This window comes from Dendronephthya gigantea, unplaced genomic scaffold, assembly GCF_004324835.1.
Source record: "Dendronephthya gigantea isolate DGI-Jeju-01 unplaced genomic scaffold, DenGig_1.0 000078F, whole genome shotgun sequence".
In the NCBI taxonomy this organism is placed as follows: domain Eukaryota; kingdom Metazoa; phylum Cnidaria; class Anthozoa; order Malacalcyonacea; family Nephtheidae; genus Dendronephthya; species Dendronephthya gigantea.
In genome coordinates, this window is record NW_021163088.1 from 332,515 (window position 1) to 347,515 (window position 15,001).

The 15,001-nt window shown below is 38.5% G+C and overlaps 1 protein-coding gene across 1 annotated transcript; it reads left to right on the top strand.

Moving 5' to 3' along the window:
- Positions 1-3,543: 3,543 nt before the first annotated feature.
- LOC114532130 (histamine H2 receptor-like) lies at positions 3,544-4,836 on the top strand. Its single transcript, XM_028553707.1, has one exon. The coding sequence runs from the start codon at positions 3,898-3,900 to the stop codon at positions 4,834-4,836; it is 939 nt and encodes a 312-aa protein (XP_028409508.1). The 5' UTR covers positions 3,544-3,897.
- The last annotated feature ends 10,165 nt before the right edge of the window (positions 4,837-15,001 follow it).

Genomic DNA, 15,001 nt, shown 5'->3' on the forward strand with positions numbered 1-15,001 from the left:
TATTTAAAATCATAATGTCAAATAAAAAAAATATTTTCATATTCAAGCATTGACAGAGCATTGACATTGCATAAAAACAACATTGTTTTAAATATTCAGCAAAAATATAGTAATAACAATTCAAAAGCAACAAGCTTCCTTTTTTTGTCAAATACAAATACATGTATAGTCAAAGAAGAGAGTAAAAAGTGCGAAGCAAATCTTGCAGTAAGTGCGTGGCGTATTAAAATGGCCTTCAAATATCTTTAAAATGCAACCATAAGTTGTCGTCTGTCTTGAAAAGTGCCTTGGTAGAGGCGTGGAGCATTAATTATACACAACTATCAAATATTTTCAACAATTTTTCGAATATTTCAAATGTTAAAAGCCACATATATAGTCATGTCTTCTGTCTGAAAACATATTTACAAGTGGAAAATAAATGCAAAAACCGCAAGTTTGTATTGATCCTACCTTCAAATATTTCTTGCAAGCAAAGAAGGTTCCATTCCTTGAGTTTCTCCGATACAAATCTATCCATATAACTATTTTTATGGCGTATTTTTTGCGGAATACTTCGATAGTTCGTTTGAACGAAAAACTTAAATGAAAAAAAAACACAAAAGAGCGCGAAAAGTCAGGTTGGGAGCTTATTCGTATAAACTCCTCGGTTTTCATTGGCTTGTACTTACGGGGTAGGAACGTATACCCGAAGAAAATTTCCTCCACTACGGCATTTACCCATTACGTCATTTAATCTGTTTTAATTTGGTTTGGCACAGTCAAACAAAATGAACCTAAAATACTATATATGTGTACTAGTATACGTAAAGAACGCTCGATATTATATCGAATGTAAAGGTATGATTTTAATCGCCAGATATTAAAAATCGATAAAAAACGACATCGCACATGCAAGGATTTAGTCGACTGACTAAAATCGTACGACGAAAATTGTGTCGTGTGCGGCCCGGCTTTAGAGGGATATATAAAAGTTCTGTGCATCGGTTCCACTCATAACAATGGGTAGGCTACTCATTTTAAAATTGCTGAAATTTAGTATGCTTCTAATTTTTATGAACATAAACGCTAACTCATATTCATTTAAATCTATAGTGAACCAAAGTAGTGTTAATCAGTTAATTTTTTGTTTACATTTAGAAGGTCTGGATATATCCAAATGGGAAGAATTAAGGGGTGGGGCTTTATAATTTTTAGGGATATTTTAAAGGTATGGTACAGTCCCTAACTTAAATAAATGCTTTGTTTGCATTTTAAAGTACTCAATGTCTTGAAATATCAATAACAGTCAGAATATTTAACACTATTTTGATTTTGCTTTTGTTCTAAATGAACATAAGTTAGAGTTTATGCTCAGAAAATAAGAAACATGCTAAATTTCAGCCATTTTAAATCAAGTAACCTACAAATTGTCTGGGCTGTAGCTAGAAGCTTTATTGGGGTACATGTGTATATTAATTCAAACATTCATCTTATGGAGACTGATTTATTTTGTAGGCTATTGTTCCTGTGGTAGATAAACATGAATATGACTATACTCCCCTTCCCCTGCCCCTATGAAGCAGCCCAGCTAAGCCCTGCCTATTGTTATGGGAAGAGTCATTTCCACAAGTCTAAGGCAAGACCATATAGGGGGGGATGACAAAGGGGGGCATGTAAATTTTAAAATACAGAAAATTCAGCACTCTTTAAACTGGGTAAGAGGTCTTTTATTCAAATCATTTAGTGACTGTGAAAAATAACAAGGAACAGGAGCAGTTAGGAAATCTATTTCAAGGCGGGAAATATTTCTTAATTGTTGTAATTAATGCTTAGTAAATATAAAAAGGCAAGTTCTCGTCTACAATTGATGCAAAGTATGAATCTTATCTCACACCGTCAACCTGTGTTAAGGGCTTTGCTAGACAGTGATAGTTCCATTGTTAACCTATAGCTGCACTACTCACTCAGCATATACTAGAACACAAGATTTCCTAATTGGAATGTCTACAAAACAGAATGAAGGGGATGATCATAATCATAATTTTATTTTTTTTATTATGTATGTAAAACCTAACAGGTTGAATCAAATAATAACAATGTATTTACCCATGCAGTTATGTTGAATAATTTACATACGATGTAACATTCAAATTATATGGTCAGACTAAAATAAGAAGGACCAGTAAGCACCAATACTCTGTTATCAAGGTAAATTGTCTGACATTTATATGAACACAAATTTTCTCATATGCATAGCGTGGCAAAATTGTCGGGCTATAGCTTCGCCACTTCACCCTGAGTGTATTAAAACCTGCACTCCACTCACTTCATTTATCGGACAAACAACGTCATTATTGACCATAAAAATCTCTTACCCAAACAAAGTAGTATCGTTCGCTTCGCTTTATACGACTCCGATTGTCTTTTTATCTTGTTCGTGCCAAAACAGACATACTACAGCCAGTTGAAAAAACAAAAATCGCCAAAAATGCGACGCCATTTTTTTTTGTTTTTGATGAAGGTATTCTTCCTTTAAAGTCTCCTGGTTAAAACAAATTAACCAGGAAACGGGTTACAAGTATTCCTGGTTTAAAAACATGAAATAACCAGGAATTTCAACCAGGATTACCGAGTTTAACCCAAATAGGGTTATTTCCACATCAACCAGGAAATTTTAACCAGGATGTTTTTAGAGTGTAGCTTAATCCAATTTGACTATGAGAGTTATTTGAAGACTCTCTTTATTACTTCATTTCCTAACTTCTGCACTTGCATCACTTTTTCCTGACACATTTGGCAATGGGAAGAGAAAAAGACATTATTTGTTTTATACTTAGACCTCCTACACACAGCCTATGATAAGGCCCTTGTAGTTGTAAGACAATTAATCCCATATTGATCAGTGATATCACTGTGGCCTGCGGAAATAAAAGCGTTCCGACAAATTTTGAGCAATTCATTATCTTACCAATTCATTTTCTGACAAATTTTGAGCAATTCATTTTCTTCATCTTGTAACAGTATTTTCACGGACTAATCAATTTTCGACTTAATTTTCGCCTTCAATTTCTTGGGCAATTCATTGTATATTACCGTTGAGCTAAATGCCCGTATCGGCATTATACCCTTGGGAAGGGGGTGAAGGAGGTGGGCATGCCTTGTATTCTGGGATCAAACGGGCATGCGCGAGGATTTCGTCACCGCAATCAGCTATAAACGTATATTATACAAATGACTTGCATGCGTCGTACACCTGACCCTGTGACATTACGTTTTTGCTTTGCCAAAGCCTTTGGTTTACCTTTTGCCTTTGCTTTGGAATTAAAATGGATGCACGAATTGGGATTGCCAATTAATTTTCCACAAGATGTTGTTTGGCACTGCGCTGTTCCTCTTTACTAATCTTTTAATCTTGTCACTTTCGTCACAGTTTTTGTCTTAATTTTTTGTCAGATAAAAAAAATGCATGTCCGCAAGACTTTAACATCTGCTCTTTGGACATCAGTCACAATTGATTGATTGATATAGCTGTATAAACGTGTACATTTATATGTACACAACTGCCCCGCGTGTCCTTGGAAATCGGCTGCCTGAAAGAAAGAATTTTATTACTTTTGGTTTCAGAATGATCATTCAAAAATAAGCGAAATAACTTTGATTAATTATTACTCGGCTGGTATAATATATTTGTCATGTAGCTATATTTGTCATCGGTCGAGGGTCAAATATACATAATTAAAGACGTATCAATTCATCTGCAATAAAAAGCTACATTCGCTTCTTAAAAACTCATTAATTCGGAGTTAACTGGATGTTGAGAAACCGCTGTTTAAACAATCGACACAGACGAATTCGGTCATTTCAGTGAAGAGATGTTGTGATGTAAAACGGTTAAGAAAAATTGAATATTTGGTAATGGCGAAGCTACTGAGTTCAAATGTCGCAACATTCCTTGGTGTGTTTACCGCCAGTCAAAGTGTTGTCGGCTGTATTACAAATACGTTAGTACTTTTGTATTTTCTTCTGTCAAGAAGATCTCTAAGCGAAACAGCTGATAAACTTATCCTAAATTTATGTATAGCGGATTTTTTTGCTCTCGTAACGTATGTACCGTGGAGATCTTACCTTCTTTTTCTCAGGACTACGACGGGGAATTTTAAAATCTACACCTCGCTGTTTGTCGTGTGTATATTCTCGACCGGTAATGCGATATTGCTGATTGGATTTGATAGATTCATTGCAGTGGTTTGGCCATTAAGGTATAGAGTATTGATTACGTCGAATGTGTTATGGATTGCTGTTGTTGTTTCGTGGTTGACAGCCATTTTGCTTGGAGTCGGTCATGCCGTGAGTTATGAAATCGATATTCATAAAGAATACGAACTCTTGCTTTGTGCCTTGTCATTTTCACAGTTGATCATACTCTCTATCATCTACGCTGTTATACTCCGGACCGCAAGAGTCCAAGCAAGGGAGATGGCAAGACGGTTTGGTTCTTTCACAAGTACAACTTCAAATCAACACTATTCCATGAAAAGAACAATCCGTACAACATTCCTCATCGTCTGTTTTTTCTACGCGGTTTTTCTTCCTTATGCTGTGTATCGAGTCGTTTCAACTGCTGATAAAAGTATATCGAATGATGAAAAACATGTCACCTGGCGTTGGTTAAATGCATTCACCTTCTTGAATTCGTGTTTTGATCCCTTGATATATTTCTTTGGCATGAAGAAATACAGAACAAGGTTCAGACAACGATTATCACGAATCAACAGCGAAACTGCAGAGGAAATGCCTGCGCTCTCTAATGTTACAAGAGAAAGTCAGTGTCAATTGCAGAGCGATGTGATTTAAGCTGCATGGGCATTGACGTGTATTACGGCGTCCGCCTGGAACATACATCTTCCCTATACTGCTAGTTGCTTTGTAAATATCTCTCTAACTAAAATAATATACATTTAGGGATTTTTTGAGAAGAACCATGTAGGTCTTCGGCGGGGACGTCGGAACGATGCAAAAGCAAGCGACCAGATTTTTACGTGACAGAACACTTCTGTATTGACGCATACTAGCGACTGTTTGCAAACATCGCTTGTTGAGCTTTATCTTGTCGCGTTTTTTTAGTGGTTTTTGGTATAGGGTCTCCGACGTGACGATTGGTCTATTCTTTAAGCGCTGTGGCTGTATTACTGTTGAGAATTGCCGTTAAAGAGCTATGTTTAAGCCAACACGTTCACGTTTTTCTCTGATAAATCTCACTATCACGACTTACACGATTCTTCCTCTAGATATTCATGCACCACCCTACATATTTGATAACCTGTGACGTATAAATTGATTGACACTTATTTTGTCTAACTAAATTTTATCCTTAATTAATAATATCCCCATAGTTCTCAACACACTCACCCTATTCCATTTCAGCGAAATGAATATATATGGATTGTTTTCGTTCACCGTCCATGATAACCCTGATTATAGCTAATTTAACGTAAATGATCGAATTATAAACTTTGAATAAACATTTAGGAATTACTATATAAATTGTTCGCTATACTTAACAAATTGTATATTTAAAGTTAGCCTTGTTTTGATCATTATCCGCCATGTCTTGAATACGAGATTCTGCTATCGCGGCTGCGTTCCGTCGTGGTCAGGAACATCTGCTCTGAGTTTCGCTGGTTTTGATCCTGACTTTGTAGTCTTCGCAGCCACGTCACGGGACAACTCCATCGGGTACAGATGTTGAACTGCGCGTTCTAATGTGCTCTGGCCCGCTCGTACTTTCCCCTTTCGAGCGATGCCGTCTTCCCCAACTATTAGTCTGTCGACCATTCCAACTCTCCACTTGCCTCGATTTCTTTCCTCGCCTTTCACGATAACTACGTCACCGACTTTTAACCGGAGGACTTTGCCGCCATGTTTCATGTTATGTCGTTCACGCAGGGCTTTCAAGTATTCACAAGACCATCTCTTCCAAAGAACGTCTTTGCATCGCCGAAGGTACCTCGCTCGCTTCGGAGATCTGAGTTTCCGATCCGATCCTCTTGTTGTTCTGGTAGAATATTCGGTTGGCCGAATTTGCAACGCGTTTGTTGTTAATATTGGTCATTGGACATCATCTTCAACGTAGCTCAGCGGCCGGTTATTTAGGGTCAAGTGACCCTATGTCCAGAATAATTGTTCCGGTTCCGACCAGGATAAATATCCGTTGCCAATTGACTTACACAAAGCTTGATTTACGTGTCCAATCAACCTCTCATAGTGCCCACCCCACCAGGGTGCTCGGCTCAAGTTGAATTGCCACTTGTTTGACATCTTTGCCAGGAAATCGTTAAACTTTTCGTCATGCGTCTTAAGCACTTTGCTCCGGTAACGAACGGCTTCGCGTTGTCCGCGGAGACCTTCGCTGGCCGTCCTTTTCTTGCAATGAATCGTTTAAGTGTTGCTATAGGTATTCCTTGGTACTCATGGACGTCGTCAGCTCGAGGTACAACGCGCAACTCAATGAACAAGCATATATGGTGATGTATGCTTTGCTCACTTTCTTGCCTCGTTTACGGTACCATATAGGTCCTGCGTACTCGACCCGCACGACTTGAAGAGAAAATGCTCCCTCGGTTCGATCTTTGGGTAATTTCCCGGGTTGTGGGTTTGGGAAGGAAATCGTATGTAATCGTTTGCAACCGAAGCACTTCTTAATGACGCGTCTGGAGAGTCTTCTCAGCCGTGTAATCCAGTATCCCCCTTGCACTTTCGTCATCTTCAGCCCCACTCCCCCGTGGAGGGTCTCCTTTTGGGAGTGCTGTACTAGTTTCTCCGTGTACGGGTCGTTGTCTGGTAGGTAGGTGGGATAGTCTCCTTGTATGCGACCGTGGCATTCGAGAATCTTATTTCCGTTCGAGTTAAGGTTGAGTCTCGCGCGGTTGAATCTTCTTTGAATTCGGGTAAATGCTGGTTCCTTTGCTATACCCTTGCTATCCACCAAATCTCTTGTTCTTTTGCATCTCCAGTTGACAAGGGACCATGTTTGCTTTTCTTCACTTTCCCAGCGTTAGGCATGAATCGTGAGATCCATACACATATTCTCAGGGTTTTCCAAAAGCTACACTTTTCCAATAATCGATCGAACACGTCCGGTTTCTGAATTACAATGTTCAGTATCCCTCTGTTCGTGGGGCTTTTCTCACTACAATAGACGCACCGTCCCTGTTTTCACTCGCCTTGGTGCGCATCTAATGCGTTTGGTTTTGCCTAGTATGATGGTCTTTCGTTGCTTTTGGCAGGATTTCGCTCCATCCATTCCCTAAGAGCGTCAACTAGATTAATAAAATCCCACTATCTAGACACATGCGCACATACCCGTTTACTTCTTTAAGTTTTCCCAATGTTTCTAAAGACTGTACGTTAAACAATAATTTACTGTAAAAGGCGCGAGTCTTACAGGTATTGGCTCCTTGTATGGTTGGCAGATGCATGATGTTTTGTACATTCGCGTTTACTTCTTTAAGTTTTCACAATTTTTCTAAAGACTGTACGTTAAACAACAATTTACTGTAAAAGGCGTGAGTCTTACCGGTATTGGCTCCTTGTATGGTTGGCAGATGCATGATGTTTTGTACATTCGCGTTTACTTCTTTAAGTTTTCCCAATGTTTCTAAAGACTGTACGTTAAACAACAATTTACTGTAAGAGGCGTGAGTCTTACAGGTATTGGCTCCTTGTATGGTTGGCAGATGCATGATGTTTTGTACATACGCGTTTACTTCTTTAAGTTTTCCCAATGTTTCTAAAGACTGTACGTTAAACAACAATTTACTTAAAAGGCGTGGATCTTACCGGTATTGGCTCTTTGTACGCCTTCACAATCTCGCTCGTGTCTCCATACTTTGTTTTAAGGATTTCTTCGCGCGTTCATATCCTTCGGTCGAAAATGGCAATCCGTCAATCGATGATCTCACTTTGGGGTCTATACAAGTTCCTTTAGGTATAAGAAAACTTCTTTACCGGCGCAACTTCGGTTTTATCAATATCTGCTTCGAATTGATTCCAGAAGTGAAACCAATATATAGGCGTCCCGTTGACTTTCGTTATTTCAAGCTTAGGTAGCCTCGTTTTCCTTTCGTAACGCTTTGATTTTCTGTTCGTGTTGCATCTGTTGTTCCATCATCGTCCGTTCTAGTTCTAGCTCTAGTTTTAGTTCTAGTTCTTGTTCTAGTTCTTGTTCTAGTTCTAGTGCTTAAAAAGCCTAGCCTGCAGTCAGGGACTACACTAAGCCGGTCGTTCCGTTCTTCCGCTGGGGTCTCTTGTTCACGTCGTTTTTCATGTTGGTTTTCCTCTTGCTCTCATGCCTTCGTTGTTTTAAGGGCGTTCGCGATCGTATTGTCCCAAGTCTCGTTGTCAATGGCGTCCGTCCAGGTTTTAATCTCTGTTTGATCATCTCCCTTTGTTCTTCGTACTTCTTTGTACCTCCACTTTTAGCTCGTATATTTCATTCACGTTCTTGGTTAAAGTGGTTTTCTGTCGCTCAATGCTTGCTGTGTTTCGATTTTCAATCTTTCGTTACACGTGTTGCTTCGATCAGTTTGCGTTTCGCGTCGAGTTGTTTCTCGAACTCTTCCATTTCTCACAGTATAATTATCCCGTTGCGGAGGTGCCACTTGTGTCGAGGATTGCCGTTAGAGACTATGTTTAAGCCAACACACTCCGTTAGTTTTTTCTCTTTATTCGGATCACAGATAAATGACCCTCTCACTATCACGACTCTCCCTCTAGACACTCGTGCACCACCCTACATATTTGATAACCTATGACGTATAAATTGATTGACACCTGAGTTTGGCTAACTAAATTATATCCCTAATTAATAAGAGGAAGGTTTATTTTTAAAGATGGCTGAAAGCATTTGCTTTGGCGCGTTCATTACATATCTTTTATTCAATTTTTTGCGGAGATATGAACTTTTTGTTCAAGTGCCATGCAGCGATTATATTGGTCAGCGCGGGCAATTTTTCCAGATGTTAGGCTCTGGGATAATCGAAATCAGAAACGATTGTGATTGTTCGTTCAATACAGTAGTTTGGATTATCCCAGAGCCTTCGTTGCCAGAGTAAATCGCGAGATTGTGAAAGCCTTCAATTGGCTTCAAAATGGTGGCGTTATGGGTTATCGTTTCAGTCTTTTTTGAGTTCACTGACGAGCCCTTTTCTAAGCATGCATATATAACTTATTCACTTGTTCCCATCCATGAGAAGAAGAAAATTGCACCTAAAATCTTGGCAAGTGTAAACAGGCATCGTAATTGTCGAGAACATGTTAAGGTGGCTGTTGTATAATTGATTTTTCTACGTGTATGCCGTCAACAGTGACTGATTTGAATTAATACAGGAAATAAAGACAAATTTACATCCGAAATATTTCTCATCGATGAAAATGATTTATTCACGACATGTAATTACGATAAAAAGCCAACCATGGCGACCATCGTGTTGACGTTTTCTTACATCTCTAAATAGCGAAATTTAGCAAACACGATATGACGCCCAGGATGCCTTGAAGATAGCGCATTGATATGGCGTAATCATAGCCATATAGATGGACGTATTACGCCATTTTGTGACGTCCTAGACACAGTCCTGGGCGTCACGTCGTGTTTGCTGAGCAAATTTCTCTAATAACCCAAGCCATCAGTTTTAGCTTTGCTTCATAGACAAACAAGTTTCTTTCTGATCTTTGCTTTATGATGAAAACTATGGGATTTATTAAATTAACGGCCTCTATAAGTAACCGAGAGCATCCATGTAACCAGGCCATGCAGTTGGAAACCACGGGCCGGTTGTATCAAGCCTTAGCTTAAACGGTGGATAAGTTCAAATAGAAAGCAAATCTTTTATTCAAGAAGCAAACTAAATGTTTTTTACCTTAATACAAACATACTGTTTACAACTACATATTCAGTGCATGTATAATATTCAAGTTGACCCATTCAAGAGAGATGTAAGAGTGTTATTTAATTTTGACTTATCCACCGTTTAAGCTAGACGGGCTTGATACAACCGGCCCCAAGTGTCTGCGTTGAGAGATTGTAAATTTTACTTTCCGAAGTAATAACTCTTTTAAAAAGAAAGTGTCTTTTTGCGCACATGAATATACAGCTGCCAAATTAGCCGTTGCGGGCTGGTGTGTTTAGGATAAATGGCTAGTGTGTTTAGGATAAATGGCTAGTGTGTTTAGGATAAGCTGCTGGTGTGTTTATAGTCGAACTTTTTACAAAAACAAGGCGGTTAACCGTGCTGTTTTTATGTATGAAGTCAAAATTATCATTCCTTGGATGAAGATCTATAAATTATATCACATGTTCGCGCCGAACGCAGGGCCGATGTTGGGGAAATAGCAGTCTTTCACAGGCAGAAATGAATCTGCCCCATTGCGTAAGCGTCGACTGTTAACTCAATTCGGTATGCTTTTGAGAAAGATTGCCATGTTATGATGTATATGTTAATAATTTATTAGCCTATAGCGTTTCTGAATTATTTATCTGATGCTCAATTATATAGCTGTTAAACTTCGAATCAGAGATGTAAATATAGACATATTGCAACGGTATAGACTATAGTTCTGTCATCAATATTGACTGTGTTGACAAGATCCGATAGAACAGTTGGATATTATTAATTTTGGTGATGGCGGATCTAATGGATACAAGGGTTACGATGTTTCTTAGCGTGTTCACGGCTAGTCAAAGCGTTTTCGGCTGCATCGCAAATTCGATGGTATTGCTGTATTTCCTCCTAAGAAGAGGCTCCCTCAAAACAGCAGCTGATAAACTCATCTTGAATTTAACAATAGCTGACATTTTCGCTCTCGCTACGTACGTTCCTTGGAGATCATACCTCCTTCTTCTCAATGCTTGACGGCATTCGACATTTACACGTCTATTTTTGCATGTACATTCTCAACTTCAAATGCGATCGTACTGATAGGAATTGAAAAATGGTTTGCAGTAGTTTGGCCATTAAGGTATACAGTAGTTTTTACATCGCAAGTGTTTTGGATTGCCATTGCTGCCTCGTGGATAACGGCCATTTTGCTTGGAGTCGGTCATTATTTCAGTTTGGTGTTTCTCTTCCACACAGAATACGAACTTTTCCTTACTGCCTTGTCTTTCCTACATGTGTTTATGCTCTCCGTCATCTACTTTATCATAATACGAACAGCAAGAGCTCAAGTGAAGAACATCAAGAGACAACTTCGTGCCAAGACGGTTGCAAGACAAGCTTACCCTTTAAAACGGACGATTTGTGTAACCTTTATCATGGTGTGTTCGGCCTACGCAGTGTTCTTACCCTATTCAACATATCGTATTTTTTCAACAGCCAATAAAGGTCTATCGAAGAATGAAAGACGCATCGCTTATCGTTGGCTAATTGCGTTTGCATTCTTGAATTCGTGTTTTGATCCCCTGATATATTTCTTTGGCATGAAGAAATACCGCTCACACTTCCGCCGATTTTGCCAGAAAGGTAAACGTGGAAACAGAGTTATGGACGAAAGTACATTCGCCAATGTTACATGCCAGAAGAGTTCCCGCTTGAAATCCAATTGAAGGACATCCCGCCAAGGTCCAACTGGGCCCACTTAAAAATTCGTCAAGTCATTCAGTCACTAAATCGCATTCGAAATAATTTTCTTTGGCATTCTTATACATACATACATATACATACATACATACATACGTACATAATACTTTGCGTATTTAAACACGCTGGCCTCATCAGCATTGCTGTTCTTCATGAGGGGCGTACAAAGATTGCTAGCCTCATCAGCATTGCTGTTTTTCATGAGGGGCGTATTAGATGTCTGTAGCCTGTATTACGTTGATGATACCACTTTATTACCTGTATTGATTGGGAATTCGTTGTACTGTACAAGGACAATTTATTCTCTATCGTACTATATGGAGTGTGCAATTTCTATAGGAGTGAATTTTTTCACGTATTTGATCTCTCGAATATTGCTTTCGAGTATTCGATTTTAGCGTTGTTTCTCATACAACATAGATAGATAGATAGATAGATAATTTAATAGTTTCTCCCAGAAGGGTTTTTCAGAACCTATTTACAATATTTAAGAAATAATTATATTATACTGGATAATTTACAATTAAAACTAAACTATGTTTAATAGAATGTTAAAAAGCTAATAGTATTTACAATGTCGATAACAGGCTAAAATGACAGTAAATGATCTTTCAAATGAGTTTTAAAAGTCTTAAGTGATGTACATTCCTTCAGTTTACTATCTAGGTTGTTCCAAATCACAGCTCCTCTATACGCAAATGACCGTTGACCTGTACTTGTTTTGAACCGGGGTATTTGTACTAAGTTGCAATACCTAGTTGACCTATTATGAATAGAAGTTCTCTTCTCGAACATATCACAGAGGTATTTTGGCGCTAAAGTGTTCATGCATTTATAAGTCATAACCGCATCACGGAAATAGAGCAATTTGTCGACAGTCAGCCACTCCAGATCTTTAAGTAATGGGGTTACATGATCATATTTCTTAGATCCTGTGATTATTTTACTTGCAAAATTTTGAACCGATTGAAGTTTCTTCATGTTAGCATTTGTTGTATTTGACCACACTGTGGAGCATATAACATTTTATTGATCACTAACGAGGATATTATCATGGTGAGTGTGCTCTTATCGAAGTTGTTTTTAACTCGGTTTATCTGGCACAATTTGTGGAGGCAAGATGATACTACTTTAGAGATATGTTTGTCATAACTTAGGTGTTTGTCCATCAACATTCCTAGATCTTTCGCCCAATCAACAGGTTCTAAAAGCTTTCCCATGAAAGGAACCGAGATATTAACATCGAGCTCTCTTATCAACTGTCTTGTTCCAAGAATCATAAATTTAGTTTTGTCTGGGTTGACCAGAAGACTGTTTTCGCAGCACCAAGTCGCGATCATATGTAGATCTTGTTCCAAGTTTTTTACAGCGTTGTCAACTTCTGATAGAGGAAACGATAACAGTAACTTTGTATCATCTACATATGATTCCAGATTGCCATTGTAGGATGTAGCGGGTAAATCGTTTAAGTATATACAGAAGAGCAGTGGCGATAAAATGGCCCCCTGAGGTACCCCATGAGTTAATAATAGTGGCTCCGATATTGTAGAATCAATACGAGTGACTTGAGAGCGGTCAGTTAGGTAACTTCTAAACCAATTTATTGTGGAATTAGAAGCTCCGACATTGAATAATTTTTGGAGTAGCCTCTGGTGATTTATACTATCGAACGCCTTTGAGAGATCCAGCAACACTAGCGCTGTAAGCTTCTTTTTGTCCATGGCATCTAAGATTGAGTCAGTGGTGAAAATATTTAATGTTTCCGTCGAATGGAGTGTTTTGTTTCCACTTTGGTGGGGAGTTAATCGCTTGTAGTTGATTAAGTAGGAATTCAATTGTTCAAGAGCTAATTTTTCACACACTTTCGACGCTACTGCTAGTAGTGACACTGGTCGGTTATTAAAGGGTAGTTCATGATCACCTTCTTTATGTATAGGAATGAGCTCTGCCTTTTTCCATGCCAGTGGAAAGGTAGAAGTTCGGAAAGAACAGTTAATAATATCCGTAAGAGGACCCAAAATGACTGGAAGACAGTCTTTTATTATCTTTGGGTTAATTAAATCTGGGCCGGGAGATTTATTGTTAGGTAAAGATAACACCACTCGACGAACTTCATAACAAGATACCGCCCTAAACGAAAATTGATCGTTTTCCGGTATATAAACTTTTTCATAGGGTTCCTGCAGAGCGATGTTATTAGCAGCTGCTAGATGAATAGATTTCTTTGCAGCATTTTCACCAACTGATGAAAAAAATTGATTGAATTCGTTTGCGATAGATTTGTGATCTTTGGTGTAAATTTGTCTCTCTTGGCTCTTTGATGGTACCAGACGGTTTATTATTTTCCAGATAGACCTCGGGTATCTTTGTGTTGCTGTACTTCATTAGAATTATGTTCATTTTCTGCCTTCCTGAGAGCTTTTTTTAATATTATTTCGGTAGATCTTGTAATTTTCCCAGTCCTTAGTGTCACGCGTAATTAGGAATTGATGGTGTAATCGGTCTCTCTCTTTCATTTGGTTTCTAAGATTTTGTGTGATAAAAGGGCAAGGTCGGTTACGAATCGCTGTTGTTTTAATCGGTGCGTGAACATCTAGTGTTGATTGCACAACATGGTTAAAGCGATCGAGTTTGTTATTTACATCTTCCTCTTCCAAAACGGATAAGAGGGAGTCTGACTTTCTAGCTAGATCGGTGAAGAAGTCATTAGGTACATAGTTTTTGTAGCTACGCGTAGTGATATATCTTGTGGCTTGTCTAGGAGGTTTAAGTTTGAGTTCCGCGTACACTGGCAAATGGTCGCTGATAGATGCGTTTAATACCCCACTTCGGCTAACTAACGACTTCGACGACACTATGATGACATCTAGCAATGAACAAGTTGAATTCGTGATCCTCGTTGCGGTTTCGATGATTTGGGTAAGGTTCATTTCATTTAAAAATTTTTCAAGAGATTTATACTCTGCGCAACCACTCTTCAATACATCACAATTTAGGTCTCCTAGGATCAGGATTGGTTTGTTTAATAATAAAGCTTCCATATAGTTTGGCTTAAGAGCGTCTTCCAAACAGTTCAAGGGACAGTCAGGTGGCCTGTAAGTTACACAGATTAAAAACGATTTGGATTTTTTATACTGAACATTTATCCATTGTTGATGGAAGTTGTCTTCAGAGATAGAAGACAGAGACTTTATGACAGATGCTTTAAGTTCTTTACGAACATACGTGCACACCCCTCCACCTCGTTTATGAAGGCGGTCTAATCTTAAAAGATTGAAACCTTCTATTTTTACTTCGGCAACATGAGGACTAAATGCGAGTTATATTAATTAACGGTTTGTGCGAAAAACAAGCATTTGCCAAAAGAAAGCAGTTCCGAC

What these genes read in the sequence shown, in the direction of transcription:
- LOC114532130 (XM_028553707.1), top strand. Translation starts at nt 3,898, where the DNA reads ATGGCGAAGCTACTGAGTTCAAATGTCGCAACATTCCTTGGTGTGTTT.